Genomic DNA, 22,854 nt, shown 5'->3' with positions numbered 1-22,854 from the left:
AATGCATCAGTAATTATAATCCAGTTATATCTATTATTCTGACATAGCCATTTTCTTTTACAAGTACTTTTTGTGTACTTCAAGTATAATATATAGTACTTTTCCCTACATACGAGTATTTCTACTTTGACTTGAAGAATCTGAGTACTTCCTCCACCTCTGCCTGTATAAACAGTGCAGGGCTCAGTGGCCTGCGGGGGGAGGGGGGTACACAGGTCCAGAGTGAGTGTGTGTGTGTGTGTGTGTGTGTGTGTGTGTGTGTGTGTGTGTGTGTGTGTGTGTGTGTGTGTGTGTGTGTGTGTGTGTGTGTGTGTGTGTGTGTGTGTGTATGTGTGTGTGTGTGTGTGTGTGTGTGTGTGTGTGTGTGTGTGTGTGTGTGTGTGTGTGTGTGTGTGTGTGTGTGTGTGCGCCCACAGTAGCAGGTGTGTCGGGGCGGTCCGTCTTGCCGCTGTCAGCGATACGCCATCATTAGCTGTGAGAGCAGCAGGGTGCAGCGTTATGTCTCCCTGGGCTCTGTGTAATTACGCTCTGACATAATTAACCCAGCAAGCCCATTAGCCGAGCATTGGCTGGCTGGAGAGAAAAAAACGCTATAATTATTTGTTGTGCGCATGTTAATGAGGCCAGCTGTGTTCCCATCATACAACACGAACAAATTAATTTACAAGGCTGTGCTCCAAGGTTTTCTCTGCTCATTCAAAACATTTTTTTTTCCCATTCTCGCTCTGAGTGGACTTCAAGGTCCATAAACACGCTGCTGCAACAAACAGTAACACTGCTGTAATATTGTTGTCAAGAAGCTGAGAAGTAGGCTGAGACAAAGCCTCTGCTTTCACCTTCAGACAATGTGAAGACGCTTTCATTCCAAACGTCAAGGATTTAGAAAACAAAAAGCTCGCAGCAGATTCACAAACTTAACCGGCATTTATATTCAGGTAGTTTCACCTTCATTCAGAGGAGGAGGAGGAGGAGGAGGAGGAGGAGGGGGAGGAGGGAGGAGGGAAGAGGACAGAGCGAGAGGAGGAGGGAGAAATACTTAAGATAAAATAAATGTAAAAGTGAAGTGAGTGTGAGAAGCTTTGTGTGTGAACAAACAGGAAAGTCTGAAAGAGACACTTCTCAACCCCCTGTTCTCCCTTTTTATTTCTGCACGGTCTTTGTCTGACACCCACGGAAGGACGGAGCAGCAATGACATCAATCCGAGGAAGCCCTCACACCAAGAGAGAGAGGAAGCCGATGCGAGGCGCCGTTTTAAAATTAAACACGAGCGGGGAGAAAAAACACTACATGCTAACGCTCCAAAAGAACACAAACACTACACCTCCTATTTATCAGACATGGAGGACAGATCACAATGAATAACGTCCGCACACACACACACACACACACACACACACCACACACGACACGCACCACACACACACACACACACACACACACCACCACCACACACACACACCACACACCTACCACCACACACACTCACACTCCACACACACACACCCCACACAGCACACGAGCACACACACACTACACACACACACGACACACACAACACACACACATCACACACACACACACACACACGCGCACACACACAACGCGCACACACAACGCCACACACACACACACACACACACACATACACACACACCACCCACACCCCTTCCTATTACACAACAGATAATTTACTATGTACTTAAAATATAGAAAAATATGATATGTGTTTTTTAACAATTAAGATACAGTACCTAGTATACAAAGTCAATTAAATTGTGTTTAAAGAAGTACAAACACACACACAGTACATTCACTCAGATACAGTACAAAAATACAATTATAAAGATTTTTATTCGTTGTTATGCTACTTCAAATACGATCCTTTTAAAATCTGATGGTTATCTGCTCACACACACACACACACACACATACACACACACACACACACACAACACACACACCACACACACACACACACACACACACTACACACACACACACACACACACACACACACACACAACCACACACACACACACACACACACACACACACACACCCTCTGACATGTGCAATAGTGCAGCAACACAGTGACCACAGGAGGATCTGAGGGTGGCCTCATTACCGCTCAGACAAAGTGATGAAACTCAATATCAATGCAGCGAGAATCTGCAAAAACAATTAAAAAGAAAGGCTAAAATATTGCGTCTGTTATTAAGTCGGGTTTAACATCACTTCGTATGTTTTAGTTTTTTCCATCTCAGCTCTTGCTACGAATTATTTCATTTCTAACTTTGAGGATTTTTTTATTTTCTTACTTTGGTTGCTGAGTTCTTGATGAACTTTCCTAAAGTTCAGTATGAGACTAAGATAAGGGGAAAACCTTAAATACTTAACTTAACATGCTATGGAAATCTTAACAGCTGACTCTTTGTTTCACTTATTCTAATTAGGAAGCATATCTACAGTTAGACACATTTCTGTGGGCTGGATATCATGCTTTCATCAGATGTCTAACCATATGGCAAAATACCAACATATTACAAAATATATATATATATATATATATATATATATATATATATATATATATATATATATATATATATATATATATATATATATATATATATATATAAAGAAAATGATTTACTAACTAAATATATAGATAAAAAATGTATTTGTAAATGTATTACAAATAAAATTAAAATAAATTAATTGCGTTTTCCGTGACCCCTTAAAAATCTATAAAAGTCTTGAATTTACATTTTTTTATTTTAAGCTACTAAAGTATAATAGGTTTTGCACTATACATATATAAACCCCTTGAGATGCACCATCGCGTTTTCAAGGGGGGTCCCTAATCTAACCCTAATATATTTGTATTGCTGTAAAATGTTGTTGTTGTTTTGTTTTAAAAAATAAATTGGGTTTCTGTGATTTCATAAAAATCTTAAAAAGTCTTTAATTCAAATGTCTGAAATTAATGCTTAATAAAATACTGAATACAAAATCTAAGGAAATATCCTCAGGACAGGACTTTGGTAGATTTGCCCAACTCCTTTTATTCCAAGGAGAGATACGATTATTTTTAAGGTAAATCTTAAACTCAGATGCTTGATGTAACTTCCTGTTTCCTCGGTGGCGTTCCTGCATGTATTTCTGCTCTCCTCGGGGCTGTAAACCCGGCAGAATGATTTATGAGCTTCAACGAGCTGCTGTTGCCGATCAGTTATCACGACCTCAGAGCAGACATCCAGTCATCTGTAATTAAGATAAGAGATGAATTAAAAATTGATCCGTCTGACTCACCTGATGCACATAACGCCTCGTCAGCGGACAGATATTTCAGACTAACAGGAAGTTGAGTTCCTCTTCCAGGTTTATCCACTTGATCCAGAGCTGCTCTTAGAGAAGTTTCAGTGTTAGCTATACAACAATTAGCTTTAACGTTATAAACAGTCTTTAAACACTTCCTGTCTTCTTCTGCTGTTCCCTTTAGTGTTTACTTCCTGTCTTCTTCTGCTGTTCCCTTTAGTGTTTACTTCCTGTCTTCTTCTGCTGTTCCCTTAAGTGTTGATTTCCTGTATGTCTTCTTATGGTTGTTATCCTTAGTGTTTACTTTATTAGATTCTTAGTAATGTTGCATGAAGTTGCATTTTACAGATTTTAGGAGTTTCTTTCTTAACCTGTTAAGCCCGAGAGACCCCGGTACCGGGGCACTGCCGCAACATCTTGCAGGAAACAGTGTCTGAGGGCATGTTCATTTAATAAAACTATGAATGTTTTATATCCATGTAACGGGAAGAAACTCTGACGGTGACGCTAGGTAGCTAAAAATGCTAACATTTTTACCTTGGCTCTAGTCTATCCAAAGTGGTCTTCAATGGCATTAAAACGATAAAAACGCTGCTGAAGTTAATCCATAGGTTAATCTAATGTGTCTGTGTCCGTTTGAAATGATTTCTGATAATCCATAAGTATTAAAACTGCTTTTCCGTTTCCAGATGTCAAAGCTAGAGATAGGTTCACTCTGATTGAAAATTACATGCGCAAAGCCCCCACCTTTTCTCTTCACAACATGTGTGTGGGGGACTCCCCCTTCGATTCTATTGGCTCTAACGGTCAGAAAGAGGTGTCAACCATCAAAATCGAGCAAGGGGGGCCAGAGATATGGAAAATCCACCCAAATGACCCCAGAAGTGGTTTCTTTTTGCTAAATCTCTCTAAAAAGGTCAAATGTCACTTGTTTTGCATCAATCTTGATACAGGGTACTTATTATATGTTGTACTTTGGATTCCTAAAGCTTTTAGTCTACCTTACCATCATCCAAGGGTGGTTTTCACTATAAGTAAAAAAGAATTTTTGGACGGACACTATAATTGACAGTTTTTTACTATGTAAAATCTGAATTTTCTTTAAAATAAAAAACATCTATATTGATTCTGACTTTTCTACATCCAACTCACAGGTTTATCATTACTTTGAGAAAAAAGATTATGAATGTACCCCTTTTAGAAGGGAAGATATGGTCATTTGTTCTGGGAATGTCATTTTTGAGCCTGAGACCTGAAAAACAGGCTCAGGGCTTAACAGGTTAAGTCTTTATTCATATATTGGATGATTTCACCTTTTTGTGACTAAAACTGTTAGATTTATGCATACATATGAAGGAAAATACACTATTCCCCTCTAAAATGTAGTATATTAGAAGTATAAAGTAGCATTAAATGGAAATGCGCTGTGTTATTTCCAGATGAACAGCCGGTTAATGTTGAATATCTCTTCTCTTGCAGGGTTTATTTGCTGGGTTTACCTTCAGAGCTGCTCTTAAAGAAGCTCCAGTATTAGCTACATCAATTAGCTTTAGTTTTCCAAAGTTATCAGCAGTCTTTCCTGCAGTAACAGTAGATCCTCGGCCCGCTGAGAGTTCCCCCGCTGCTCCACTTTGACGGGGGTTAATTTTGTATACAGTCTTAAGTTATATCCCCTCACTTTAAATTTGACTTTCCTTTACTCCCCTGCCACTGATTGATAATCCGGGTTTGTCCGTGTGTGAGAGATCCCTTACTATAATCTCTGTCCTTTGATCATTAAGAGTTGAAAGGATATATGGGAAAGAGGCTGATAAAGTGATTTCTGTGACAGTGGGTCGATGCAGGAGCGCCGCTTTAAGTCGTCTTGTTTGTCTTAGAAGCGCTCTGCTCTTAATAGTGATGTCCCTCGTGACTGATGCAATATCTCCAGAGCAGCTGTAACAATGAGCGCACACTGTAAACGTTCCTGGGGAAAAAAAATCAATTAAATGGCCCCTCAAAATGTTTGTGTGATGAAAATGCAGATATGTGGCGCTGCAATGCACGGCCAGGATTTCAACAAATTGCAGAAGTTTTTTCGCCCCGTCTGATGGTTTTTATTTTGGAGTTTGCATTCTCTCTGTGGCAAAGTTTAAACGTCTGTGGCTCCAACTTCTTATGAAAAGTCACTTCAGTCGGTGCCCGTACTGAGGAGAGGGGATCCAATTGGGTTTCCACACAGAAGTCTTAAGATGAGTGGATGAAAGCTGTGGGAGAAAAAGTTTGTGCAGCAAAGCAGCGATTTTCCCCCTCTTTTAGAGTTTTGAAGGGCTGTGCGAGTAAGTGTGTGTGTGTGTGTGTGTGTGTGTGTGTGTGTGTGTGTGTGTGTGTGTGTGTGTGTGTGTGTGTGTGTGTGTGTGTGTGTGTGTGTGTGTGTGTGTGTGTGTGTGTGTGTGTGTGTGTGTGTGTGTGTGTGTGCGTGTGTGTGCCTCCCCCCTTGTCAAGGAGCTCCCCTGAGCTTCCCTCTCTGTGCTTTGGCACTAGAAGTCACCTCCTTTGGTGTTCGGCAGGCAGGTACACAACAGGAGCAGCTCTCTCTCTCTGAGCTGTTGAACTTTTCGGGAGGGGAAGAAAGGGAAGGGGAAGATTAAAAACAGCTCTGTGATGTGGAGTGCCGAGCTGCCTCCTGAGAATTCCTGGCATAATAATTTAAATGATCAAATGATACAGAGGAGACTTGTTAGCTGAGAAACAGCCTCCTAGTTGGCCCCATGGGCCCGGTGCTGCCGCGCATGCATTGCAAAACAGCTCCTCTGTTGTGCTAAAGAATCTTTTTTCCTTCCTTTTCAGGAGCACACTTTCTCTACACTTTGCCAAGGTGTATACTTGGGATTTAAGACAGCGACACATATTTATGGCACTCTTTTTGTCCTCTTTTGCCATTCATCGGCACGTGAGCAGACTCATTAGAGGTGATTCTGAACATGTGAAGGCTCGTGTCATTAGGTCCAGCCTGTGAACATTTCAAAGGAGTGAAGAAAGTCTCAGAGTCAGAAGCGGAGTCTCGGAGAGGAATAGAGTGTCCTCTGCAGAAAGCTCTTTTACACACAGTAAAAACAGCCATTTTGCTTCTCTCTTTTGTTGAAAGTAGCATGTGGATGTTAGGAGTTGTTTTACTAAGATGTGTGTGTGTGTGTGTGTTCACAGATCCAGCTCCGGTGCTGGAGGCCTCACACACCCTGGAGGAAAGGCTGCAGCACCTGCACAGCAAGGCCCCCGACAGCGAGGCCCTGGTGAGAGAAATCAGCGGGCACTGGAAGAGACACCTGGAGTGCCTTCAACAGACAGGTGAGGGCCAATCATCTGCACAATATCATTTCAAATCATCAATATTAGGACTAAATCATCATCACATTCAAACTAAAGTAACCAGCCTGTTTTGAAAATGTAAGAAGTAGAAAGTTCAGGTGTTTGTGTTCAAAATGTAAGAAGTAAAAGTAAAAAGTCGTCAGAAAAATAAATAGTGGAGTGAAGTACTGATACCAGAAAAATGTACTTAAGTACAGTAACTACTTCCCACCTCTGATGACGTGTGTTCCTCCTCTCAGAGTCCTCAGAGTCATCAGGGACCCTCGAGGCCCCAGGATCCTCTCCTGCCTCCCTGATGACGCCCAACAGCACGCCGGGCCCCGGGGCCTCCGAGTCCCCGCAGCAGAACCACCAGGACCGAGGGTGAGAACCACAGAAACCCTGCTGAAATATAAGAGATGAAGTGAAGTAACAGAAAGTAATCAGGTTACTTATATTGTGATACTCAGGTTAGGTTACTGATTACATTTGTACAGGTAACTAGTCATAGTCTAGTCTAAGTAACCCTCCCATCACTGCATCTTGATATTTGTCCATGTTGATGTTACACATGGAGCTGCTTTGATGCAAGTCACATTTCAGACTTGATCTGGCCATTAAAGTATTACCGTAATCCATTACTCCCCAAACCTGAGAGTAACTGATCAAATATAAGAGAAAATGTACTTTTAGTGGGTGATGAAGTGTTTACAGTTAGGACTGTAACAGACTTTTCCTAAGTATGTATCTCTGGAACGGAAGGTCGTAGAGACTCGGGACAAAATCAGTGTGTTCAGCACACCTGAATTAGGTCAGACAGCACCAACTCCCAAGCATGTCCGACCTTCCCTTCTGGAGTTAGAGGCAAAAATGTGGTCCGCCATGGAAAAACATTACAGTTAGGTTACTGTAGGACTGTCCTAAGTCTGTATCTCAGGAACAGAAAGTAATCAGGTTACATTTCTTATATTGTGATACTCAGATTATGTTACCGATTACATGTTTTACATTCAACCCCATTTTTTACAAGTAGCCCCTCCCCACCCTGCATGTAATCCATTACTCCCCAAACCTGAGAGTAACTGAGTGTTTCCTCTCAGGGACGAAGAGGAGAGCGCTAACGTTGGATTGTCTGACCGACTATCAGAGGCCAAGGAGAAGATCAAAGTTCTGCATTCATGTGAGTAAAGTTACATTTTAAAATTAGATTTCAATTTAACCTGAGCCGTGGTGTGTTTAATTACTGCTTTGATGTCATGACTTTAAACTCAAATCAACACTTTTTTACCTGAGTAAGAACCAGAGGTTGGAAAAGTACTCAGATCTTGTACTTGAGTAAAAGTAGAAGTACTCAGATCTTGTTCTTGAGTAAAAGCAAAAGTACTCAGATCCTGTACTTTAGTAAAAGTAGAAGTACTCAGATCTTGTACTTGAGTAAAAGTAGAAGTACTCAGATCTTGTACTTTAGTAAAAGTAGAAGTACTCAGATCTTGTACTTGAGTAAAAGTAGAAGTACTCAGATATTGTACTTGAGTAAAAGTAGAAGTACTCAGATATTGTACTTGAGTAAAACAGAAGTACTCAGATATTGCACTTGAGTAGAAGTACTCAGATCTTGTACTTGAGTTAAAGTAGAAGTACTCAGGTCTTGTACTTGAGTAAAAGTAGAAGTACTCAGATCGTCTACTTGAGTAAAAGTAGAAGTACTCAGGTCTTGTACTTGAGTAAAAGTAGAAGTACTCAGGTCTTGTACTTGAGTAAAAGTAGAAGTACTCAGATCTTGTACTTGAGTAAAAGTAGAAGTACTCAGATCTTGTACTTGAGTCAAAGTAGAAGTACCAGAGTATAGGAATACTCTGTTACAGTAAAAGTCCTGCATTCAAAATGTTCCTCAAGTAAAAGTAGAAAAGTATTATCATCAAAATATAGTGAAAGTAGCGACAGTAAAAGTAGTCATTGTGCAGATTGGTCCATTTCAGAATAATATATATGATATGTTTTATAATGATTGATCATGAAAGTGTTCTCAAAGCTGGTAAAGGTGCAGCTAGTTTGAATGACTTTGTATACTGCAGGGTAGCTTGTGAATTTACTCCAGGTGGAACTAAAGTCTGATTTAACACTTGATTATATTTCACATCATTCATCCAGATCTGTGAAGTAACTAAAGATATTAAATACATGTAGTGGAGTAGAAGTACACCATTTACCTCTGAACTGTAGTGGAGTAGAAGAACAAAGTCTTAAGCATAACATTGAAAGTATTTTAAAAGTGTACTTAAGTACAGTACTTGAGTACATATACATAGTTACTTCCCACCTCTGGTAATAACAAGAAAGCTCTGTTTTTTTAAATGTATATACACAATGGATCTTAACGCAGGTTTAGGAAGTCATACATTGACATTAGTTTAACAAATGCTGTATAATCCAAATGGTGCTTTTTGTTTTGAGGTCACGCAGATTCTACAAAATTGAGCGTAAAACTGTGAATTTTAATACATGCAAGTGTCATAAAAGTATTGCATCTTGCAGATAGCTCAGAGCTGATTATTACAAGTATTTAGTGTTTTTAATTGTAATATTTCCCCCTCTCTCTCAGCTCTGAACACTGCACAGACAGAGCTGCTGGACCTGCGGTGTAAATACAACCAGGAGAGGACCAACAAGTGAGTCAGATTACACACTTTATAGTTACCACATAATCATCAAAACATTTCTACTACTGTACAAACTACACATCTTAAGTAACTAAGTACATTTACTCAAGTATTGTACCTAAGAACAACGCGTACTGTGGAGGATATCATAAGGCATTGAGGCAATACAATGTAAAAAACACAATATTTATGATTGATGAAAGTAGTAAATCAGTCAGCTTTGACCCGAACAAGACAGAATCAGAATTGTATAGGTATATTTACACATGCAAGGAATTGGCTTTGGTAAACTGTATATGGTGCATGCACAAACACAGAAAGAAGAATACGTAGCAACAACATAATATTAAAGACAATATTTACATTAGTACATATTCGACAATACAGCGTATTTCCATTTAATGCTACTTAATAATTTCATTTACTACATTTCAGAGGGAAAGGGTGTATTTTACTGTAACTTTATGCATCAATATAACAGTCACAAAAAGGTGAAAACATCCAATATATTTACAAATAGTTAAGAAATAAATTCCTAAAAAATCTGTAAAATGTAACTTGATGCAAAATATAAACTGAGTACAGTAAAATATATTAAAATATGACATACTATATTTAAAGCGGATAATTGTGCAGGTTGTGAGGGAGGTGGTGTGGAGCGGCATGTTGTGCAGGATTTATAATATTAACTTGGGTAAGGGTGTTTTTCGCAATGTATTGTGTTTTTAGCACTTCTTAACACGTGGCTTGTGTGGTCATTTCATCTTTTATTATGTTTTAATGCTTTGTCAAGTACTTTGTGACTATGTCTGGGAAACGCGCTTTATAAATACATTACTTACGTACTTACTTACTTAATGTAACTGTAGGGGAATACAGTTCTTTGTATCCTGATTATCCCATTACTCCCTGAGCCTCCATTACGTTTCCATCCTCTCTGCGGTTCATCGTCACATTTCAAGAACCACTTAATTTCCTTTGCCTTCATTGCCTCACGTTCACATCCAGCAGAGGAATTCGGTTTGTAGAAAGAGTGACTCAGGCGCTGACGTCCGGTCGATTTCAGAGGTCTGTGTTTGCCGTGACAGCCCTCCAGAAGAATTGCTCCATTTAAAGATTGCTTCAGAAAACACTCTACCTTGTTCGGGTCTTTGAGCGCCGTGTATCCAGCGCGGGGCTGAAATGAATCTGAGGCTGTATGAAGGATGTCGATAGGCATTCAAAGTAAACACTCCTTTGTTTGGGTTTGTGCTCCGGAGCACCGGCAGCCGCTGCTAATGGATTTTCTCCCAGGCTTAATCCATGGCACAATTGAACTGATGTTTTCAGACCCACCGCCATCCATTCTGTTGGATTGGACACATTTTTCAGTTACAGTGTGAGAGAGAGAGCATCTCTGTTATGTGGTGTGTCGGACAGGGTGTGTGTGTGTGTGTGTGTGTGTGTGTGTGTGTGTGTGTGTGTGTGTGTGTGTGTGTGTGTGTGTGTGTGTGTGTGTGTGTGTGTGTGTGTGTGTGTGTGGTGTGTGTGTGTGTGTGTGTGTGTGTGTGTGTGTGTGTGTGTGTGTGTGTGTGTGTGTGTGTGTGTGTGACCCCGGAGCTGCAGTTATCCCCCCCTGACCCCCCCAGCCTCTATTACTCTCACTGACTGTTTCCTCACCGTTGATAAGAAAGACCATTTGTCTGCTGGGGCTTGAGAAGCAGAGCAGGTAATCAATACAAAACATTTTCCGTAGCGCATAAGTTCATTAGACGAAGAGCTGACAACTGTTAGTGTCTGCTGACAGCGGGGGGGGGGGGGGGGGGGGGGGGGGGGGGGGGCATCAGTCCTCTATCCTTATTGATGGAGGAAGGGGCTCGACCGGGACTCTCGGAAAACAAGGGGCTCCAACACTGATCATCAGAAACATCAACAATGAGATCATGACTGGATCCAAACATCACTGAGGTCTTTCTGGGGATACATGTTGGATGATAATAAGAACCACAACAAGAAGAACCAGAACAAGAAGAACCAGAACAAGAAGAACCAGAGCAAGAAGAATCAGAACAAGGGGAACCAGAACAAGAAGAACCAGAACAAGAAGAACCAGAACAAGGGGAACCAGAACAAGGGGAACCAGAACAAGAAGAACCAGAACAAGGGGAACCAGAACAAGGGGAACCAGAACAAGAAGAACCAGAACAAGAAGAACCAGAACAAGGGGAACCAGAACAAGGGGAACCAGAACAAGAAGAATCAGTAAAATAACCAGAACCAGAAGAAGAACTATAAGAGGAACAAGAAGCAGAAACAGAACAAGAAGAACCAGAACCAGACAACCAGAAGAAGGAGAACCAGTAGAAGAAGAACCATAGAAATAAAAATAACCAGAACCAGACGAAGAACCAGAAGAAGACCCAGAACAAGAAGAACCAGAACAAGAAGAACCAGAAAACGAGAAGAAGAAGAACCAGTAGAATAACCAGAACCAGAAGAAGCAGAACCAGATCAAGAAGAAGAACCTGAACAAGAAGAATAACCAGAACAAGAAGAAGAACCAGAACAAGAAGAAGAACCAGAAGAAAGACAAGGAAGAAGAACCAGAACAAGGGGAACCAGAACAAGAAGAACCAGAACAAGGGGAACCAGAACAAGAAGAAGAACCAGAACAAGGGGAACCAGAACAAGAAGAAGAACTAGAACAAGGGGAACCAGAACAAGAAGAACAGACCAGAAAACCAGAGGAGGAACAAGAAGCAGAACCACAACAAGAAGAACCAGAACAAGAAGTCAGAAGAAAGGGAATATCCGAGCAGCGTGTGAAGGCACCGTTGGCCTTGACATACGTCCTTGTGTTTGTTGTGTTAACAATACTGCTATAATGTACATTTGGTCGAACAAGGTAATCATTTCTAGCCTATTTGTACCTTCAGTTGTGCAAAAAGATGTGGTTATATGCTACTTTATATGCTACTTTCTGAAAAATGATTTAGTTGTAAAATGATCAGTTGTGTTGACAGTACCAGAACATGTCATTATCGTTATTGTCTTTAAAAAAAAACGTTTTCTGCAACCCCTACTTTTTAGGGGTAATTACATAGCCTGATGTGAGACAATGAGTTCAAACATGAAAGAGAAAAGAGTTTCAGCTGCATGTGGTTCCTCTAATGTGGATTAAAACAAGTCTAATATGTTCTTTGAAGACATTTCTCTTTTGGTTAAAAAGGACTTGCGTGTCCCAGGAAGAGGATGAAACCTATGTGCATATTTAAATCAATCACAGCTTCCTCGTTAATTCATCCCCATCTACCTTTTGAAAATCAGGTCCCACGTGTGCAAAATGAAACTGTTGAACTTCAAACAAACCTCATGAATAATCCCGCTGAGCGGCTGTTTAAATTAGATCTCTGATTGTTAGATGTATGGAGGCGAGTTCTGAGGATAGAAATCATAGACGTATCAGCAGTATCTAGAGATGATATTTACACACATATATTACTCATTACGATTGGAGTATGTTATACTCATACTCATGAGTTATCAATTATATTATAGTTTAAATTACATTTTTCGCTATGGAAATTTTAAAAAGTCCTCTCTTGCTGATGTTCAGGTGTATATCAGTATGTAGCGTCTCTACTTTAAAGAGTCCTCTCCTGCTCATGTTCAGATGTATATCAGTATGTAGCGTCTCTACTTTAAAGAGTCCTCTCCTGCTGATGTTCAGGTGTATATCAGTATGTAGCGTCTCTACTTTAAAGAGTCCTCTCCTGCTCATGTTCAGATGTATATCAGTATGTAGCGTCTCTACTTTAAAGAGTCCTCTCCTGCTCATGTTCAGATGTATATCAGTATGTAGTGTCTCTACTTTAAAGAGTGCTCTCCTGCTAATGTTCAGGTGTATATCAGTATGTTGTGTCTCTACTTTAAAGAGTCCTCTCCTGCTGATGTTCAGGTGTATATCAGTATGTAGTGTCTCTACTTTAAAGAGTCCTCTCCTGCTGATGTTCAGGTGTATATCAGTATGTAGTGTCTCTACTTTAAAGAGTCCTCTCCTGCTGATGTTCAGGTGTATATCAGTATGTAGTGTCTCTACTTTAAAGAGTCCTCTCCTGCTGATGTTCAGGTGTATATCAGTATGTAGTGTCTCTACTTTAAAGAGTCCTCTCCTGCTGATGTTCAGGTGTATATCAGTATGTAGTGGCTCTACTTAAAGAGTCCTCTCCTGCTGATGTTCAGTTGTATATCAGTATGTAGCGTCTCTACTTTAAAGAGTCCTCTCCTGCTCATGTTCAGATGTATATCAGTATGTAGCGTCTCTACTTTAAAGAGTCCTCTCCTGCTCATGTTCAGATGTATATCAGTATGTAGTGTCTCTACTTTAAAGAGTGCTCTCCTGCTAATGTTCAGGTGTATATCAGTATGTTGTGTCTCTACTTTAAAGAGTCCTCTCCTGCTGATGTTCAGGTGTATATCAGTATGTAGTGTCTCTACTTTAAAGAGTCCTCTCCTGCTGATGTTCAGGTGTATATCAGTATGTAGTGTCTCTACTTTAAAGAGTCCTCTCCTGCTGATGTTCAGGTGTATATCAGTATGTAGTGTCTCTACTTTAAAGAGTCCTCTCCTGCTGATGTTCAGGTGTATATCAGTATGTAGTGTCTCTACTTTAAAGAGTCCTCTCCTGCTGATGTTCAGGTGTATATCAGTATGTAGTGGCTCTACTTTAAAGAGTCCTCTCCTGCTGATGTTCAGTTGTATATCAGTATGTAGTGTCTCTACTTTAAAGAGTTATCTCCTGCTGATGTTCAGGTGTATATCAGTATGTAGTGTCTCTACTTTAAAGAGTCCTCTCCTGCTGATGTTCAGGTGTATATCAGTATGTAGTATCTCTACTTTAAAGAGTCCTCTCCTGCTGATGTTCAGGTGTATATCAGTATGTAGTGTCTCTACTTTAAAGAGTCCTCTCCTGCTGATGTTCAGGTGTATATCAGTATGTAGTGTCTCTACTTTAAAGAGTCCTCTCCTGCTGATGTTCAGGTGTATATCAGTATGTAGTGTCTCTACTTTAAAGAGTCCTCTCCTGCTGATGTTCAGGTGTATATCAGTATGTAGTGTCTCTACTTTAAAGAGTCCTCTCCTGCTGATGTTCAGGTGTATATCAGTATGTAGTGTCTCTACTTTAAAGAGTCCTCTCCTGCTGATGTTCAGGTGTATATCAGTATGTAGTGTCTCTACTTTAAAGAGTCCTCTCCTGCTGATGTTCAGGTGTATATCAGTATGTAGTGTCTCTACTAAAAAAGTCTCTATAGATTAGCCTATTTATAGATGCATTTTCTTTGATGCAAGTTCATCAACCCTTCTTAAGCTATAAAAGTGGCCTTAGGTTTACTGAGAAACTAAATAATGATGTGGGGAATTCATCCTGCTGTCACTAGTCCGACATTAGGAAGATATGAGAGCCAAATATCCCCAAATAAAGCCCATAAAAACTGGCCCTGATAGCATTTATTGAAGTAATCTACAGCCAACTCCTGTCTTATTTACCTGAATATGACAAGTTATGTTGTAGGGGACATTTACTACAGTTACTTGCTTTCTAGAATGCAATGGTCTGCACCAAACCCCTGAAAAGTGACACATATATTTACTGCAGATCTAAATATGACGCATCAGTGTTGACGTGCTATTTCCCCACATAGAGTGACCTATTTCCCGACACCTGGCATGTTTTATTTGATGCAAGTTCATCAGTTCTTATTAAGCTGCAACTAGGGAAGCCAAAACGTATTAAGAACTGAAACTAATATGCTAGGTGATGGATTTGGTCCACGTGCCTTTAGTTTTAGACTTGTAGACTTTTCTGAAAGATGATACGGAAGTAAAAAAACACCATTGCATGAAATAAAAAATGTTTTTTATATATACTATATTGCTTTTCAATGCAGATATTCATGCCTACAGAAGAGGGTTAGGGCCACATTTTGTTTTAAATATTTTTTTTATTCTGTGATTAATCTGGGAATTCTGTCTTCTTTCACAAAATACTGATTAAATCTAAGAATTCAAATGTTTAATTTTCTAAATTAAAGTGGACCTATCATGGTATATTTAAATTATATATTGTAGGGCCATACCTATATAAGGTATATTTATACGTTTCTGTTTTCAAAATACCAAACAGATCATGCATTTTAGCCATGCCTCATTTCACTCAATTTGCACTTTTTTTTTAGCTGTGCTCTGCAAGGGCTGATTCTGTGAGAACAGCACCACCTACAGGCCTGGCATATGTACTACAGCGTCTCCAGTGCTTTCGAACGGCAATGGCCGTGGCTGTCTCCTCCTGATTGGTGGAGTTGGCCCAATAGCCGTAGCGCCACCGTCCTGACGTCAGGACAGTGTTCAAATCTGGATCAGTTTTTATCAGATCCGTTGCAGCCCCTTTTTTAGAGATTTGGGTATGGAGGAAAATAGAGAGGGTTGTGTTTTCTGACACTTGGTGAGTTCCCTGGAACACCGGGGACACATATTCATGTATAAAAGATGTACAAAAGTGCATTTTGCATGATAGGTCCCCTTTAAGATTTTTTTCTCAGAATTCCCACAATCTTATCTCAAAATTAAGATTTTTTCTCGATATTCTGCCATTTTATTTCTCAAATTTCCCAAAACGTATTAAGAACCGAAACGAATATGCTAGGTGATGGATTTGGTCCACATGCCTTTTGTTTTAGACTTGTACACTTTTCTGAAAGATGATATGGAAGTAAAAAACACCATTGCATGAAATAAATAATGTATTTTTTGACATCTTAAAGACGGGAGTATCTCAGAATCAGAATCAGAATCAGGTTTATCACCAGGTAGGGTTGACACGTACGAGGAATTTGACTTGATGTCATGGTGCAAGTAAAACAAAGATTAAAAACACATAGAAATGGAATGGAATAAAATATGGAATAAAAATCAGCAGTAATAAAAAAAGAGAACAGATGTTGTTGAACATTGTGTGCATCAGTTTTCATTAAGCTGCAACTAGGGAAGCCAAAACACATTATGAACTTAAACGAATATGTAACGAGATTCGATCCTTAGTTTGACACACGTGCACTTTTCTGAAAGATGAAATGGAAGTACAAAAAACGGTAACACTTTATATTACGGTACACATATTCACCATCAAGTAGTTGTTCATTAACATGCAAATTAGCAGTATATTGGCTCTTTATTAGTCATTATAAAACACTTATTAATGCCTTATTAATGTATATTCTACAAGTAATTGGCCATTAGTTGAGAGTTTTTCCTCAATAACCCTCTAATTAGTGCTTATTGATTGCAAGTAAGGAATTTGTTGTTCATGAGTTCTGGTCTTAATATGCGCTGCTCAATATGGGCCTAATAAGGCAGCAGTACCACAAGAATAGTAATTATCCCATAATAACACCTAACAAATCTAGTTTATTCTGATGTAACAAGACGTGAAACTACAAGTGTTAATAGTGTCTAAACAACTCAAAATGTGGTTTTTCTAACTCAGAATATGTTCCCTATTTTAAAGTGAAGTCTTGTTCATCACCAATAAGCCAATAGTTTGTCTCTAATATCTTAATGAACAACTATTTGATGGTGAATAAGTGTCGCTTAATATAAAGTATTACCAAAAAAACACTATTGCATGAAATAAATAATGTATTTTTTGACATGTTAAAGATCTCCTCAGTAACGCTGCTCTTGTGTGTGTTCAGGGCGGAGGAGGTGGACGCCATCGTGCTGAACCTGGAGAAAGCCAACCAGGTGAGTGCAGCTGATTGAGTCGCTCCTTCGTTAAGATAATCACTCCTGTAATCAAGCTTTCATTAGACCCCCCCCCCCCCCCAACACCCCCCCAACCTCCCACTTCCTGCCTCCCCTCCCCCCAGCGAGTGATTAGAGAGTAAACCTGAGCCCAGATTCCTCGCCGCCTTGATTGCTTCCTTTCCTCCAGTGATGGATTCTAGATTCGAGGCTTTTATGGTCATGTGCACATAGCTACAGTGTAGATAGTCAACGAACATCTTAGGCTCCTCCAACAGTGCAACAACAATAACATAGTGCAAGTAAATAAAATAAAATAGAATATAGTAGAAAGAGTCTATATACAAGTGATTGGAATATTGATAAGTTGCAAACAGGTGAATGTTATGGATGTTCTGGATAGTAACAAAGTACATTTACTCAAGAACACTTCAGTACAATTTGAGGTATTTGTACTTCAGTATTCTCACTTTACACTACTTAATACTCTTTTTATTGTCATTTTTGTAGACATACATACATATAACATACACCCGCATACGTACTGAAATGTGTGCAGAATAGTTACTGCGCATATAACATGCATCTCTCCATGGGGGACAATAATGTCACCTTAGTCTTGTAGAAAGATATCGAGGTATATCTCAGTTTACATACCAACAACTTAAATAAAAGCACAGCGAGAGAATAATAATAATAATACATTATAATCATAATGGCCTGAGGTGTGGCGTCATTACAATGAGAAACATCGAATAGGAGGGAAAGAGTATTATATAGTAATAATAATAATAACAAATAGAAAAGGGAGGGGGGGGGGGGGTGCCGTATACATTACTGCTAGAAGTTTACCTCCTCTCTCTTTTCGTCCCCTTTCCTCCCTGGCGCTCTCTCTGCCGGCAGCTCCTAGATAAATGTTCTCAAAATGAATCATTAATTAGCGGGGGGTGGGACACACACACACACACACCACACACACACACACACACACCACACACACAGCACACACACACACACACACACACACACACACACACACACACGTGACAGAGCAGGTAAACAGTGTGGGGAATAAAAAGGAGCAGAGTAAACCCCACTCAGGATCTGAAAATCTCAGAGCAAGGGCGCCTCCTTTTGATTTATGCTCTCACCTTGATCATCTCATTAGCCAATTGATGCTGTACGAGAAGCTGTGATCCAACGTGTGTGTGTGTGTGTGTGTGTGTGTGTGTGTGTGTGTGTGTGTGGTGTTGTGTGTGTGTGTGTGGTGTGTGTGTGTGTGTGTGTGTTGTGTGTGTGTGTGTGGTGTGTGTGTGTGTGTGTGTGTGTGTGTGTGTGTGTGTGTGTGTGTGTGTGGTGTGTGGGTGTGTGTGTGTGTGTGTGTGTGTGTGTGTAGAGAGCAGAGAAGGCCCAGAGGGAGGTGGAGAGGCTAAAGGAGCAGATATCCACGGCGGGGAGGGGTCGTCCAGCAGAGGGCAGCAGCAGCAGCAGCAGGGTGAGGGTGAGGGTCATGTGACCTGTGAGCAGGAACTGAGTACTTTTACTCAAGTACTGCACTTCAGTATTTAAGATAAGATAATCCTTTAAGTCTTCAAGTTACATTGAGTAAAAAATGTAAGCAACAAGAGGTACTGAGAAAACAAAACGTAATATAATATATTGCTTTTCATTGCAGATATTCCTACAGACGAGGGTTAGGGCCACGTCTTGTTTGAAATATTTGTTTGATTCTGTGATTAATCTCAAAATACTGATTAAATCTAAGAATTCCAATTTGTAATTCTCGGAATTCCAACTTTTCTTTCAGAGAATTCTGACATTTCTGCAAGTGTAATACTAACTATGATCATGCAGTGCTATAGAGCATAATGCATCATATCCTCTGGGGACATCGAGGGTGCTTCAGAAATATACATGCACTTTGAACCTTTAGTCAAATTCTCTGTGATTTACAAACTTTTCCTCCCTTCCTCCCTCCTTTCCTCACTTTCTCCTCACCCTGTCTCCTCCTTCCTTTCCTCCTTCCTCCCCCCCTGTCTCCTCCCCCTCTCCCCCCTCTCCCCCTCTCTCAGGGTGACTCTCCCTCCCAGCTGGAGGCCTCTCTGCTGGTCAAAGACCGAGAGATGCTGCGTCTGCTGGAGAACATCCAGCGGCTGCAGTTCACTCTGCAGGAGGTGCAGGAGAGCTCGGCCAATCAGATGCTAGAGCTGGAGCGCCAGCTGGCCTATAAGACGGAAGCTATCGAGGTGAGCGGGGACCAATGGGGAAGAAGTGTTTTAAGTTAAAGTAGCAATACTAAATATTAAAGATCATCTAGAATTCAGACTTTCATTTCAGAGAATTCTGACTTTTTTCTCTGAATTCCGACAAGTATGTATTTCTATCAAAAACATACTTTAAATATGTAAGTAAAAGTACAAAAGTATTGGCATATAAATATACTCAAAGTACCAAAAGTACTTGTTATGCATTGCAAGTAGTGTGATGTATTGAAGTACATTTACTCAAGCACTATACTTATTTACACTTATGAGGTACTTATCTTTACCTGAGTGTTTTAAATTCATGCTACTGTATTCTCCTAATCCTACATTTGTCTGACAGCTTTAGTTACTTTAGTTATTAGCTAATACAAGATATAAATCAACTAATAAATAAACATTGATTTATGATTATCGGTTATCCAGCAGCAGAATGTAAAGTGATTAAAATGAGCTCCAGCTGTGATGAACACTTTCATGCATCAATGATAGTAATCCAGTCATTTACTATATCATTCATATATAAAATATGTATAATGCTTTTACTTGTAACAGAATATTACTAAGTCAAATATCCTCCATCGCTGATAACAGTTAATTAAATTAAATATATACAATGTAGTAGTAGAAGTTACTCAGATAAAGTACCTCAAAGTTGGACTTAAATACAAACTCTTTTTCATATAAACTTTCTTTTCCATTTCAGAGATTAGAAGCTAAACTGCAATCCCAGATGGATTATGAAGAGATTAAAACTGAACTCAGGTGAGTTTTTCAGTCTGAAAAGTTTAACACTAATTAAATATATGTTCATTATTCAACCACTCTATGCTATTTATTATTATTCAGCTGTGTCATATTCACAGCACTTGCTTTATTAGTTAGTGTATTTTATGAGTTATTATGACTGTATTACACATCACTTCACGCAATGAACTGGTTTTAAGCATTAACATTATTATTATTATTAAACTACTGTATATATTGTAATAAACATGCATTATTGTTACAGTACTGTATATATTGAAGTCACTTTATTTAAATATGTGTATTTAATTGTCTTCTGTTTTCACTTATTTATCAATTTATTCCAGTTTTTTGATTGTATTTGTTTTTTTAAATATAGCAACTGTCACAAAATCAATCTGGATAAAGTGTGTGTGATCTGTTCTTCTGATCTCTGTCCACAGTATCCTCAAGGTGATGACGCTGGCTTCAGCGAACGGCAGCTCGTCCCAGGTACTGAAGATCCTGCAATATTATAATATAATTATTATTATTGTACAGACTCTTCCCCAACGTATGATTTCCTGATGTCTTTGAATGCATCACCAGTTGCTTTCAGTTAGAAGCAAATCAACGACATCTGATGCATCAAATAATAACATCATAACACCTGTGTGTGTGTGTGTGTGTGTGTGTGTGTGTGTGTGTGTGTGTGTGTGTGTGTGAGTGCGTGTGCGTGTGTGTGTGTGTGTGTGTGTGTGTGTGTGTGTGTGTGTGTGTGTGTGTGTGTGTGTGTGTGTGTGTGTGTGTGTGTGTGTGTGTGTGTGTACAGGAGTCTACGAAGGCTGCAGAGGCCATTCTTCTGGATAAAGAAGCCTTTCTTCCGTCCCACAAATACCTGGTGGAAAAGGCCCGCATTTTGCACAACGTTGGTAAGAAACATTGTTCTCATGTTTGATTGTCTATCTATAAAACCTACAGATTACATTTGAAACTTTATTCTACTGAGAGAATGAAAGGCAGTTTTGCATCTAACCACAACAAGTGTACTCATACTTAAGTACCATTCTCAATACAGGATTGTTATGTTGAATGGAGTATTTTTACTGTGACGTCTAAGTACTTTTACTTAACACTTTGATGTCCAAGCCTAGGTAATATACGTCTTATTATTCAGGGCAAACTCAGCTGTCAGAATATGTTTGCTGCAGAGACGTCTCATTTATAGATAAATAGTTGTTAGACCATAAACAAACACAAACATACGAGAAATGGTTATCACATTTATTCAGGTTACACAGAGAACAATAAGTTACTAGCCTTCAGTCAAATGATTTTCTAATCTAACATGTTATTGTAAAATCATTCAGTTGCAGTTACATCAACAAAGACATATTAAACATTAAACATATTAAACAAGGTAACGGACATTTTCCATAATAGAATAAATACTGAAATGAGTAAAAAACCAGTCGTGGATGGAAACACATTAGATTTACTCAAGTATAGTATTTAAGTACTGTTTTGACATACTTGTGCTTGACTTTAAGCAAGGCAAGTTTATGTATACAGCACCTTTCAACAACTAGCTTAAAGTCAAGTACAAGTATATCAAAACAGTACTTAAATACTATACTTGAGTAAATGTAATATTTTTCTTTCCACGACTGGTTTTATATTTGTTTCAGTAATTGTTGTATTATGTTAATTGTCTGTTTCTTTGTTGATTGTCTTAATAATTATCCGTGTTGATTTTGCAAATGGAGCTTTTATAATGTGTTTCATTTTTGTAAAGCACTTTGCCTTGTGTTGAACAGTTCAATTAAAATCTACAGAAATTGACATTGATATTTTGTGCCACGTACCTGACGTTGTGTTTCCTGTCTCCAGATGACGAGCGGTCTGAGGACACAGGTAGGGAGTCAGCCAGACCCCCCCCCTCTCTCTCCTCCTCCTCCTCCCACCTGGACGTCCGTACCTCCCCACCTATGAACGGATCCTCCTCCAATCACGACCTCCCCCTCCGCCCCTTCTCCGTCTCCCCCCTATCCTCCGGGGACAGGCTGTCTGGAGACCACGTCCTCCACAAGACGCTGCTCTCCTCTCCTCTCCACTTTAAGAAGGAGGGTCTCATGGCCTTCCCCAGCGCTCTCTATGCAGCTAAAGTGGCCCTGATGTCGGGGTCCAGCAGCGGGGACGCAGGCCTGCCCAGCGACCAATCAGAAAGCGGCAGCTCCACGACGGGCGATGACGACCAGCTGGACACGTCCGACATCGCAGTACAGGTTTGTTGGAAAAATATCACTCGTCAACGGCTTGAGCTTCAATACTGAGTTTTTTCTCAAAATGTTGGACTTTTTCTGAAAATCAAAAAATTCTGACTTTTTGTCAAAATCTAAAAATTCTGACTTTTTCTCAAAATCTCAAAATTCAATGTTTACTTCAGATTAGCTCCACGTCAGAAATGATCATGCTTGTCATATGTCTATCTCCATAGAGGCTGAATCATCATGTTAATCACATAGCTATCATATGCCTCAAACAGTCCTGATGCTCTTCTAGGTAATCATACATCCTGTCATGTACACAGCTACAGTTGGGATACCTTTGTTAGCATGTTACTCTCATATGGGACAGAGATGGCAAAAGTACACACATCCTTTACTCAAGTAGAAGTACAGATACTCATGTTTAAAAATACTCTGGTGAAAGTAGAAGTACTGACTGAACTTCTTTACTCAAGTAAAAGTAAAGAGGGCTTTGAAATGTACTTCAGTAAAAA

General features: G+C 39.7%; 1 protein-coding gene across 1 annotated transcript in view; it reads left to right on the top strand.

Annotated features, from left to right (window-relative positions):
- The window catches only part of cux2b (cut-like homeobox 2b), a 171,895-nt gene that overhangs the window by 132,798 nt on the left and 16,243 nt on the right, over positions 1–22,854 (top strand). The window contains 11 exon segments of the mRNA XM_034133242.1: positions 6,506–6,646; positions 6,907–7,030; positions 7,747–7,826; positions 9,249–9,315; positions 17,037–17,085; positions 18,482–18,580; positions 19,176–19,331; positions 20,053–20,111; positions 20,537–20,585; positions 20,905–21,004; positions 21,963–22,357. Coding sequence (XP_033989133.1) covers positions 6,506–6,646; positions 6,907–7,030; positions 7,747–7,826; positions 9,249–9,315; positions 17,037–17,085; positions 18,482–18,580; positions 19,176–19,331; positions 20,053–20,111; positions 20,537–20,585; positions 20,905–21,004; positions 21,963–22,357 — 1,319 coding nt within the window.

This window comes from Trematomus bernacchii, unplaced genomic scaffold (assembly GCF_902827165.1).
Source record: "Trematomus bernacchii unplaced genomic scaffold, fTreBer1.1, whole genome shotgun sequence".
In the NCBI taxonomy this organism is placed as follows: domain Eukaryota; kingdom Metazoa; phylum Chordata; class Actinopteri; order Perciformes; family Nototheniidae; genus Trematomus; species Trematomus bernacchii.
Note: the sequence above shows the minus strand (reverse complement) of the source record. Positions and strands in the feature narration are given on the sequence as shown.